This window comes from Falco rusticolus, chromosome 11, assembly GCF_015220075.1.
Source record: "Falco rusticolus isolate bFalRus1 chromosome 11, bFalRus1.pri, whole genome shotgun sequence".
Lineage (NCBI taxonomy): Eukaryota > Metazoa > Chordata > Aves > Falconiformes > Falconidae > Falco > Falco rusticolus.
The window spans coordinates 21357988-21370936 of NC_051197.1; the positions used below are offsets into that span (position 1 = coordinate 21357988).

Below are 12949 nucleotides of genomic sequence, written 5' to 3' on the forward strand. Positions count from 1 at the left end.
GTTCACCTTACCGGCACAGCAGACACTCATGGATTTGGAGGTTTAGGTTTGGGGTCGTTTTTGTTTTGGTTTGGGCTTTTTATTTTTACTGATATGGTTATGTTTGGGTTGGGTGGTTGGGGTTTTTTTAATTGCTTTCCTGACATATTAGCAAATTCAATTGGTTTGCAGAGTAGTCAGAGGAAGGAAAGTGGCTGGAAAGTGTGGCTGGAGGAGCGGGAGGAGCGAGCAGTAGTCCTCCCTTGCTCCCGAGAGCGGCAGGCTGGGGCTTTCCAGCCCTGGCACTGCCCAGCCACTGGCACAGGCGGCTTCACCCCCTGGCAGCAGGGCCGGCGTCTGCCCGCGCCTCAGGAGATGGGAAGCAACTGATGCAACCTGCACAGCTCCCATCCTGCGGCCTGCAAACAAGAGGCTGGTCATTAGGGGAACCTGCTGAATGGCTTCACCACCTCCGGTCTTGTCCCTGCCTCTTCTGCACACGCACACACCCCTGCCCCAGCTCCAGCAGAAAGATTTTCTCCTAAGGTATTCCTACTTCAGCTCTGCCTTCTAGACCAAACCATCTATACTTTCAAGGCCTCCACCAGCAGCACTTGTACTCGGAGGAACAACACCTGGCACTAAGCATTCACAAAAGCTGTCTGCAAGGCCCTAATTTTGCCCTGCAACCCTGCCAAGGCCCATAGACCCAAACACCACGACTGCTCTGTGCTCTCAAAGAGCATCAGAAAACCAGAATCACAAGTTCACCTTGCTGTGGACACAATACCCATGTGGGTTTTGTCACTTTCCCCAGGATTTGGCCCTGGTTATGGGGTATTTGTTTTCGCTTAATGGAACAGAACCGAACTACAGGACAACTAAAGCTGGTTCTCAGAGCCCTGCTAAAAATTCCCCACACAGTTGGCTGGGTAGGATTTAAAACTCCGCACTATTCTTAGAAGTGTGTATCTGCAGCAGTTGGAAAACACTGGGTTGCAAGCAATGCATTCCACAACACATTTAAGGCTCTGATCCCGAGTATTTCAGACTTTGTGGTTTTATTTATTTCAGTTTTCATTAAAAAAAAAAAAACAAACACAATCCTATCGCTTAATCTAGACACCTGAACACATTCTATTAAGAATCTCACATCTACTATCCCCACAGTAATAACACTTAAACTATTCACTGAAGTGTGATTTTTAAATGACACTACAGAGTTTGTTAAGGCTGCTTAGGAAAACCTCCCACGTTCACAGCTTCAGAAAACATTTCCAAAATACATGACGCCAAGAATTGACAAGTGTCTGGGAACATGAAAAAGGCTGTAAAGAAAGTGTTTAACTGATTAAAAAATAGTCAATAGACTTTGTCAAAGTTCACTGTGTAATTTTAGAAAATAGAGGCAAGATGATCCATACTTAGCACAATAGCATTTATAGCTCGGCTCCACTGTGCGTATAGTATACACCCCTATCATGGAAGGGACAGCGGAGCCCGTGCTGTATTCTAAAACTTCTTTATAATATTGAAAGATATCTGACAAGCAGATTTATTATAAAATTATTAAAATAATAAATGTTTTGAAAACAATTAAAGGCGATGATCAACAACTGTTTCTTTACTTTGATTGTAAAGACTTAACATATTCATAGTTGTGAATAATGACAGGAAGGGAGTTGTACCAACAGAAACATAATAGTTCAAGGCTTTTCCTCCCAGGGAGTCAGGGTGTGTGTCTGCTCAAACAAGTAAAGAAGATAGAATTTAGTTTCATAAAACTGCACAAACCTAAGGTACTCCGATATTGTTTTGCTTCAGTGAGAATACCCAAGAAATCCACAGTTAGAAGACCTCCCTAGTAGGGAATTACTTCTCCAAAATCGGCCTTCAAGGCAGAATTTTAATCCTTCCTGAGAGCTTGCAGAGGTTTTGTTACAAACTTCCTCTAAGATCCTAAAAATGTATGCTTTTTGAAACTATTTCTAAAATTTTATAATTTGAGATAATGATAGAGGGACATGAGGCTTTTTTCTGCACGCACACACCCTCACACCCCAATTTATCCCATACCTTCAAGAATCCTGGCTAATATAAACTGGACTCTGACTAAAGTATAAAAGAAGGTATCTTAAATTTTATTCACCTGATAAGATCATTAGATAAGGTCATTATATTGAAGATTTAGTGACCAACAGAAACAGAGGCTAGAAAGCTATAGATGCATGAGCCACAGAAGGAAAGGAAGAAATGAAAAAGTCTTCCATAGACATGCTACACATGACTAGCCTGGTAGTGTATGTAACCCTAGATGCAATATTTAAACTTATACAAGTACTCAAAGATGCCTAATATTTACTAATAATTATATTTTATATATATATTTGCATATACACACATATTCATGTATATAAAATCATATTATGGGAATAGGTTTTAACTTCATCTCTCTAGGTTGTCCTCACTTCAAAGTTTTTTTTCCCTATTATTAACACACACATTTTTCATGAAACACCTTCCAGCTTAGCTTGGAATTTATGACTTGATGGATACATGAAAATATGTTATTTATAATATGAAAGAAATCAGGCTAAAGTAAAATAAATTTAATTCAATACGTGCTGCTTCTAGCTAGTATTCTCTCCCTGGAGTTCAAGCCTTTTATTTACTGAGGGCTGTTTTCCATCACAACTGTCTTAAGCTTTTTAGCAAACAAAAAAAAACCAAAACAGAAAAAGATCACAAAAAAAATAAATAAGTAGCACCATGATGAACCCCAGAAGAGTTCTTTAGCTGGTTGTACCCCAGACAAAAGCTGTTTGCTGCTTATTGTGAACATTAATGCACTGTTGACTGAAACAGCGGGAAGTACATTCAGACTAATGGTGGAAACGGCCTTCAAAACCAGCCTTTGAGTGACACAAATGAACCTTGCTTCTTTTGGGAAGTAACATACAACTACAGAGAAAGTCTCTAAAAAAACCCCAACACATTTTGGAAGCGACTGCCTAAAGGCTTTAGTTGTCTAATTGTATGCCTTTCATCTGAAATAAACAAAAGGGGTTTTAAGACCTTCACATTTCTACTTCTTGTTGGCTTATTTTTCACCTTTTAAATGCAAAATCTTGGTTCTAGCTGGAGAAGGGGCCATTTCGGAATCAGCTGAGGCATCCCAGACACCAGACCTTTGGGTCAATTGACAGAATGCTGCAGTAGGCATTTTCCATGAAGGATTTTCCATAAAATTTACCTCTTCTCCATTCCTCTGCTGTCAGAGATTCAAGGCTACATACAGACAGATGCACAGTGGCACTACATTTGCTCTCTGTAAGAATACAAAATTCACTTTGACACCAAGACCAAAACACCCTTTTCCTGCTTCAAACACAGCTGCAGAAGGCAGCTCATCATGAAGCAAAATAATCAGACAAGATGCACCAAATGGCGATTCATTAACTCAGTAACCACCCTTTTCCAGAAAATAGAAGCTAGTTTTCCACTGATAACAATCTGAGCAACTCCCCTCACTTCAAACTCGCTTTTTCAAAAAGTGAAAGCTTCTTGCTCCTTACCTTTAATGACATATTTTGTCTTAGAAGTTCATTACTATGATGATCTGTAACTCACCGTACATGTTAGGTTAATGACTGGTTTTGAAAGAAATCACAGTGAAATGAGTAAGAGTAGAGCTGAGGATGGTTTTGTTTGTGGAGTACAGCCAGTGACGGCCACTGCGGTTCTGAAGTGTCAGGATTTCTCTGTGCCAGTATTGACTTTGCTCCAGAAATGGACAACTTCCATTTCCAGCTGTGAAAGTGCTTCTGTGGCCCTCCTCCTAGATTTTGGTTCAGGATATTGAATTCTTCTAAATTCCCACCTGCTTTTCTGTATGACTTCATAATGAAACTCTTTCAACTTGTGCTTTAGATTCTCATGATTATTCCTACATTAGGTTCCCAGCGCAAGATGGAAATAAACAAAGGAAGAAGTCAAGCCAAAAGAATACAACCTGTATGATTCATGTGATACAACAAACATTTTCTGCATAACTCGGAGAATCTGTTCTACCAAAACAAAAAGATACAGAGTTACCAGTTACAGAAACACAACCTAACACATTATTCTTCCAAAAGTTACCCTTTCACACACATCACCCCCCCCCGCCTCTTAAACTTCCAGGATAGCTAGATAGTTTCCTCTGGATATATTTCTGGTGGTAAAGTTATGAAAAACCTTGTTCTAAGAATCCTGCAGACTGAAAACACAACTGTTCAGGTTCACTGATCTAACACGTAACATTGTGGGTACTCCTGCTGGTGAAGCAGGCCTAAGGGGCAGAAAAAATGACAGCTGGTCCATCTCTTGTCTTGCACATAAATCCCATTTAGAATAGGATTAAGATAACTGGAAAACAGCCTATTGACTGAGCAACAAATCCTGCCTAGCAAGGGGATATATTTGATGTAAACAAATTAAAATGTTTAAAGCAGGCTTTAAATACTTTCTTAATAATGGTCACTTAAAAAGGTAGCTAACATTTTAGAAACCATCTTCAGTTTACTTTTACTTCAGTTTACTGGGGCTTTAGATTAGGGAAAGCCAAGTTAAATATTTTTCTGGTCTGTGAATATATAACATCCACAAGTAAGGTTTATAAAAGCATTTAAATAATTTTGGAGCACAAAGGAAAATATTTTAGATCACAAAAATTCAGAGTTATGCAATCCCATTGATTCTGATTTGAATTTGAAATACTGATTTCATTTCTCCACCCATTAAGAATGGAATCTCATTTGTATCCTAGTACAGATTCTGGCCGAAACAGACTTTCTTATTTCTAATGTAATCATTTGCTGCTTTAAATATTTTTATAGATTTTGAAGTCTACATACGCACTTAAATTTTAAGATGGACTCTGCAGAAGACAAAGATGAAATAAGTTTAGGGGTTTTTTTTCCAAAACATAGTTAAGTGGGCTATACTAACTTATGAAAGATTAAACAGGAAGACGGTCTCTCTATTGGCTTCAGCAGCAAAAATATATTTAATTCAGTTGAGTGGTTGAACTTATTCTCAAACCCACAAACTGAATCCATTTAAATTCCCATGTAATCTGTCTTTTGATACACACTTGCCTTTGAACTTCACATTTGCTTTTATGTGGTAATTTTTTACATTTCAGCTGCTGACGAAAGGAGGCATACATTGTTTTTTAAAAAAACTTCATTGGAGAATAAAACACGGGGTCTTCACAAGTTTGAGCAAAACCTCTGGGTGGATCACAGTATAAACAAAACATTAATGCATCCTTAGTCCCAGTATAGAGGGGGTAGCCTGCTTGTACATACAGATGAGTGATGACATACTAGAAAGCTGGAAATTGAAATTAAATATTGATTCATATTGAATTATAAGGATGTAACTTCACCATCAAGTGTTCAAGTCTGTAGCACAGAATTCGCTAGTATAGTGACCCTGATTTGCCACCAAGATTCAGGTCACTGTACTGACATGTAAAGTAAAACCCCTCACCAAATCCTGCTGAGTTTAGTCATCTCAGTGAAATAGCAGGAAAAAAACTCCAAAGATGCTGACTGAGTCTCCCGTTGGTGTCCTTACAATGACTTAAGTTACACAATACTGAGGGTAACAAAGGGATTCCAGGTTCACATTATATCTTTATGCTGTTTGAATTCAGCTTTATCTTGCTTAGAATTTTTTCCACAACTGGATTTTGCTAGAGGCAGTTCCACTTGTTTTTCAGGTTTCCTGGATTGATTTTGGAAGGCTGACTCCCACTCATATAATTGGAAAGGTCAAAACATATGCCATCCCTTAAGGAGCATAATGCTGTTTTCAGCAGAAGTCCACAGCAAAAAAAAAAAACCCACCCTTCAAGTCAGCTGAATGGAAATTCAGCATGAGCGCCACTGGCATTTTAGACTCATCTTGGTAACACTCAAATGATGATCCTGAAATCCTTACTTAGACAAAGCTTCCCTTGAGTCCTAGATAGCTGACCAGTAATTGCATTACAGATTAACAGTTGCATTCAATGACAGACCTCATTGCTTAAAGTTTATTTTACTTCAGGTTAGAAGTTCTTAGACATTCGTCCAGCTATGAATACAGCTTCTCCAAAAATTTCACTTAGGAAACTGAATTAAAACTGCCATCTCAAAAAAACCCATGCCATCTACAGTGCTAACGTTACAACAGTTTAAAAAAAAACCACAGGTAAAATAAGTTTCATAAGAAAGAGGAATACTTAATAAGTTTAAAATACCAGTTTATCACCAGAAGCATACACAAAGGGAAGAAAGAGAAAGAAAGAGAAATAGGAATGTAATGTTTACTTCTACCATGGTCCTGGAAGATTTGGTTTTGGGCATTTAACAGTTAAAGAAGCAATGGCACGCTAACTGAGCACATTAAAACAAAGAGTTGGCAGCTTCTGAAGGAAAAGGGCTTGTGCTCCACTGTTCCAACTTGTCAGTCAACTCATGCCAGCACTCTCCACGTCTGCCTTTCCTACACACCCTCATTACATGTGTCTGTCTGGACTGATCTGCTCATCTGTTCAGGGACTCTCCTAACAAGTCAAAAATTCTGCCTTCTCTCTGCTCTGGAATTGGATCAAATCACCTCAGATTTTTTTGTAGCCCCACCAGGAGGCTTTTTGCTTATGGTGTCATTCTGTTTTCCTTCACTACTTGTCTGTTTTTGATTTCTAGAATGGAGGAAGCTGAATTGCTGAAAGAAAGATTCCAGGCCATAACAGTAAGTACTTATAGTTATACCTCACTACTGGGGGTGGGGGGGGTGGGTTGTGTGTGTGGAAAAAAAAAAAAAAAAAAAAAAGGCTTAGAAGAAGCATTGTGTTAACAAGCTACTGTATGTTTTCTGAAGAATGATTTATTTCAGGACAGAAAAAGAAAGTCACTTCTGTCTGCTTAAAATTGTTACGTTTTAATCCTGGTTTATAAGCTATTGCTTTAAGACGGCAGTTGCCTGTACTGCCTTTATTACGGGTTGTATTGCACTTTGAAATTAAATTCAAAGCAGTGAAAGTATGCATGCAAATCACTGCTGGACAGTCTGAAATACATATTACTACCATCACAACTGAACGTTTGCCTGAAGGACAGCAGGTCAAAAGGCAGCTAGAGAATTCCAGAACAAATCAATTTTCCCATTGCACAACAAAACTGAGAGATGAAAGATTTTTAGTTTTGCGCTGTGGGATTAAATACAGTTTCTGAATTATTGATGATCTATCATAAATATTGCTGCCTGACAAGTAAAAAAGGACAAGGTTGGATTCAGCAATTTCATATCTGTCAGTTGGAGGGGGGGGAGGGGAGAAAAAAAGGACTCAGTGGAGTTTATGCTGAAGATGTTAGAAAACATTTTCAGCTTCTTTTCTAAAGGGAAATCTGATTCAAAGATTTATTACGTTTTAAAGGAATTACTGAGCTATTTTTTAAAGGAATATAACCTGATGTAACAAAACCAGCTGAATCTAAATTCACATCTGATTTTATCTCCACTGAAACCTATTCAGTTACAAAAGAATAAACCTGAAACCAAATTTGGCCCTTTGGGATGAACGGAAAACTGCAGAAGGAACGCTCACTGTCACAGGCAAACTTAAAAACAAATAATGGTAACAAAGGTAATTTTCACACTTAGCATGATAGATTAGTTGTGAATGGCTGAATAAATGGTGGGCAGAGTTAAAAAATAACCTCATTGAAACCAAAATAAATGTGATCAGGCATAGCTGGAAATCTACTGGAGCTGAATAGTTTGGGTTTTAATTTGGTTAGGTTTTAATTATGACACTCAATAAATGCCAACAGGCCCATTTATAGTATTTACTTGAGACCTAACTCAAGCCCACAATAAGGTAATTTGAAATGTTTTACAGGGTTTAGAGTATGTTTGTTTGCTTAACTGTAATGGTATTTGAAGCAGACTCATAACCCGGACTTTGTCTCTAGCGTACAGGCTCAAATGATAAGAAATATTTTGGCGCTCCAGGGAAGTCCAGGCCTGGCAGTGGATTATACTTCCTGGTACCTAGGGAGGAACGGGGCAGCACAGTCCTGGGGAAGACTCCTATGAACCTACTAGGGGCTTAGTGTCCTCTGGCTGCATCTTTGTCTCCAGATGAATACTGGAGAAGTATTTTATTAAGAAACTGCGGCAGCGTCCAGTGTCTTGCATTACAGGAAATGGGAGAGTGTATTTGGGTTCTGGCCATGACTTCATCTGTTACACTTGCTGCCTAAAGGAGCTATTTGCTTTCTGCTTTCATCAGTTGGGAGCATTTAATTGAAACAGCGTGCTTGTTACAATGCACTGCAGAAATGAAGGAGCCTAAATAAGGTGAAGTTATCATCGGGTTTAAGAATCTGCAGAACGAGTTAAGAAAACAACATGTTACAATTACAATTACGAGTTAGTTGGTGGCTCTGGGAAATTTTGTCCCAAGCAACATACCTGGGAATTTCAAATGCTGCCTACAAGATGTATGTTGTAAGGGATCTAACAGAGGATGGCAAGGGGCACTCAGAGCAGCGAACAACTACACTTATGCTAAAACTCAGTTGGTTTCTGTTGTTAGATGCCTGGCTCCTTTACAGAATTCTGGCTCTCACCAAGCCACTAGGAGTTTTCAAATTCTTTTTCATATCTTCTCTATGTAACAAATAAAAAAGGACAACCCCCCCCAGTATTATTATTATTATTATTATAAGATTTTGATACTCCCATAGCTCTGAAAAGGAACTGGTTTTCTCTGTTGTATAGCTTCGACCTGCTGCTGGTGTATATAGAATATAAGTAGTAAAAAAATCAAATGCAGCCATTTCGTTAGAGACTGTTGTATCTTAAAATACAGATGCTTCAGCACTGGCTGTGGCAAATGTTGAGACAAAACAGTCAAAGAGGAACCTTAAGCTTAATCCCTTCTCATCAAATTCTTCATTCTATAGCAAAACTAAAATTATAGAAGATTTTTAATTGTGATTAAATATTTGAATTATGACATTTTTGCAGCCTCATGACACCAGACTAAAGTGTCCATAACTCCAGATAAGACCCCTCAATAACCAAGCAATAACCAATACCTCCAGAAAAATCATATAAAAACAAAACCACACCAGCTAAAATATTAGCTGCTCCATTGGCTCTGACAGTACATGGCATCTGCCATGGGACCAAGCAGACCAACACTGGCACCACTGTGGAACACTGACACCAACTAACGGACTTGGCACACAAGATACCTAAGCAAGACACTGCTCTGTAGATGTGTCTCCCTTCCTTTCAGAGAGATCCAGTTTGGAGCACGATTCTTTTCTGTGCCAGAAGTCAGGAAAGATTCCGACATGTTTCAGTAGGAGTGAAAATTAGGACCAAGGTTCGTCTTACCTTGCATTGATGCACGACAGAGAGGAAGGTGTGAAGGTGCTCTTTCATAAAAAGCAAATCTTGCCCACATTAACAAGACCATAGTAAGCGACGATTAGAGTACTTGTGCCGGCAACCTGATTATCTACAGGGGCAGAGTATGAGGTTTAGTAGAAGCATGGATCCCTTAGCTATCTAGGAATAAACATTTATTCCATTAGATGTCTAGCCAAAGCTTTGTACAGCAAGACAAGATTTGCAGACAAAGCCTAGCAGAATACACTGCAGGAAGTGTCCTAACAGGTTTTAAAAATTATTCTGACAACACAAGGTTCAAAAATGTTCCTCATACACCTTCCCTGAATTTAGCTTCTGGCATTAGACCTTCAGATTTCTTTGACTATATATATAAAAGATGATTATTTCAACCTATTTAATCTGGATAATTGTGTGATGGATGTTTATTACCAACTAGTGAAACTAAAACATGCTAGAACATCAAAGGATACAAGTAGAAAACTTGTAATATATAAAAAAAATCAGGTGCAAAAGAAATCTAAACCTCTAACAGCAACAAAAAAACCCCAAACAGGTAAAAGTTTCATTACTGAGTAGGTTCCTTATTATACAGTTAATTTAAAATGCAGTTATTTGGGCCTTTATGCTCTAACTTCTGTCTGCACAATATTTTTGTGTACCACTTCTCATTTCAGAGTGCCCAAACTCTTATTACACATCTCTGCTGGTACAAAAATAATATTTAAATTGACTTAGAGTATTTTTTAATAGTATCAACCAGGTAAGAGTTCATTCTCTGCCTAAGAATCTTATCCAGAACTTTAGTAAAGAGTAAAAGCAGTTAACAGATTGCTACAACTCTTAAAGAAACACAAGCTCTTGTCACACTTGGCTCATCTAATGATAGGTTATTTAAAAGCCATTAATTATACAATGAGATCAGGAATATTTCCAATTAAGGAAAGGTGTGAAGGCCAAAGACCAGATACTATGTCTCCAAAACCAAGAGTGGCTGAGTAAAATCCAGCATAGCAGCTCTTGGATAAAGTCTCTAAAAAGGGCCATTGCAGAAAAAATTACATATTGTAGTGATCCTAAATCAGTTGCTTTGTTAGCTGTATTGAAGAGCATAGGCAAAACTCAAAACCACTACAGAGATGAGGGTAGCATGTATCTTGAGGCAAGATCCCTACCTGCCCTGTTTGGTGTATTAAAGAGGCAGACTAACACCATCGAGGAAAAACAGTAAAGTACAGATAGTGTTTATAGGTGGCTGCTGCACTTCGCAGACTGCAAGGCAGAAGAGGTCACTGGCACTCATTCCCCTACCAAGCCCCAGCACACCCCCAGCTGTGCTTGGCCAGCCTGCAGTCCTGCCCTCCACCTCCACAAGGCTGGGTGGCTCCTTCTGCTTCCGGCCCTTCAGCAAAGTGTCCCTATAGCCTGTGGCCACACTCCTAATTTCCAGTAACAGTCAAGTGATTCAGCCAAGCAATGCTGCTTTTCCTATTTCCAAACCCCAGATCCTAGGGAAACAGTGGAGAACAGCTCCCAGCCTTGCACCAGCCTTCCTTACCGACCTTCTACACTCCTTATGCACAGCTAGTTCCTCAGGTGGGCAGAAAGGGCAAGCCTATTCCTAAATTTGTGAAGAATTTAACTCCTTCCTAAACCATACTTGTCTGAAAACAGCCTTAAAAACCCTGTCAGTAATCTGTTCTTAATTGAAAGGGAAGGGGGCTTAGCCTCCAGCCAGCAAACACTTCTGCACAAGACAACAGATGATTTAATTTACTCCCCTAAAACATACCAATACACAATAAGAAATAAATGCAAAAGTTGCCATGATCAATAACAGAGTTTTTCAGCAGTAAGGCTGACCAAGAAATTAGCCTATTAATACCAATTGTAAAAGCTAGTTTCCTTCAGCATTTCTGTCCCACCGGCTGCTGAGGGCACCAAGTAGTAAATCAGTGTTTGGCCTCATACAGAGGAGCCACAACTCCACATGACAGCACCTATGCAAAGACACAAGAGGCTCAAGTGCTGATGCTTTCAGAGACTGTTCACCCATTTCCTTTTCCATAATCTGTAGCAGCATGAAGGTGGCACTATGATAGATCAGTACTACTTGAGTTTTTCCTTCTAAAATTCAGCCGCTGTGAAAAGAGCCTTTGCACAGACAAAAAAATACTTTTTTAATTGAGAGGTAACAACAACATATATGAAGCATACTATATTTCTCTGTGTTCATCTTTATCACTGTTCGACTAATGAAATAAATTTCTAAGCCTTTGTTTATTCCTGTTTATTCCAGCTATTAGCCACAAAATACACAAACTGAGTGCTGGATTCACCAGCAGCTCATTTCATTTAGTGATGTATCACAGCTGCACAGTGTAGCTTAGATTCGTTCCTCTCCTAAATGATGTGCGGGCTGCCTTAGGAATTTTGGTCAGCACCCATTTCTAACCTCATTCTGCATGTACAACTGTGCTGAAATGATATTTATTTCCCTACCCTTCCAAAGGGTAAATTATTTTTAATTTGGATCATCTCTGCTTCGGGGTCATTAACATGTTTAAATGTACTTCAGAGAAAGAGTAATGGAAACCATAACTGCATAGGACATGAGCTGTTGCTACTAAGAATTATGCATTGCCTGGGCATCATACAAGCTTTAAAATAAGGCCTTATTTGCATGGATTGATTTCACTCTACTGAACAACATTTAAACAATTTTTTTAGCAACAAATCATTTCTCTAAAAGTATTATTGTTCTTTTAATTTGTAGGACAAAAGAAAACTGCAAGAAGAAATTACACAGAAACGTCTAAAAGTGGAAGAAGAAAAAATGAAACACCAACATCTAAAGGTAAGTGTTGGATTTATGTAACTACAGATAGCCTCAAGCCATTCAGCATGAATAAAGGTTTTCAACTTTGGCATGCAAATCTTCATGCATTTAAGTCATGCTTTTACTGTCAAATTTTCACAGCTTTTTGGAGTCTTACCAGGACTCCATTTGACTTTAATAAGCATCACCCTTTGAAAAAAATTACACTCAGGAGGTAATGTTATTTGATCACTTTCATGGCATAAAATGAGATCATAACCAGGAATAACTCACAGCTGAAAATTAAGCCTCATATTTCAGACTGGGTGTGTTCACTCAATTCCACTACAGCAACCTCACTTCATACAGGGTGCAGCACAATCATGAGGTCTAATTTGACCTTTTCCTGGGAAAAAAAAAAAACCAACAGCAGCCTATTTTTATTTGGCTATAGTCTTTTATCAGCTTGTTTAATGACTCTTTGTTAAGGTAATGCTGTTTCTTTGTATATTTTAACAAAAAGTGCATAAATGCTGCAAATATTGTCCTGAAATATGGCCTGGTAAACTCAGGATTACAAAGTCCAAATTACCAAGAAGCTAAAAGATCCACCTCTGCAGACACTTGAAATTGTAGCAATTTCTACCCAGCACCACTATTCTTTAAATGTCTATTACAACTTGGCAGTACATGTAA

The 12949-nt window shown here is 38.6% G+C and overlaps 1 protein-coding gene across 1 annotated transcript in view; it reads left to right on the forward strand.

Moving 5' to 3' along the window:
• Window positions 1–6236: 6236 nt before the first annotated feature.
• PALMD (palmdelphin) overlaps window positions 6237–12949 on the forward strand; it is a 30006-nt gene continuing 23293 nt past the window's right edge. Inside the window, exons 1-2 of the mRNA XM_037403648.1 lie at window positions 6237–6762; window positions 12212–12292. Of these exons, the coding sequence (XP_037259545.1) occupies window positions 6718–6762; window positions 12212–12292 (126 nt within the window). The 5' untranslated portion in view covers window positions 6237–6717. The remainder of the gene's footprint in view (window positions 6763–12211; window positions 12293–12949) is intronic.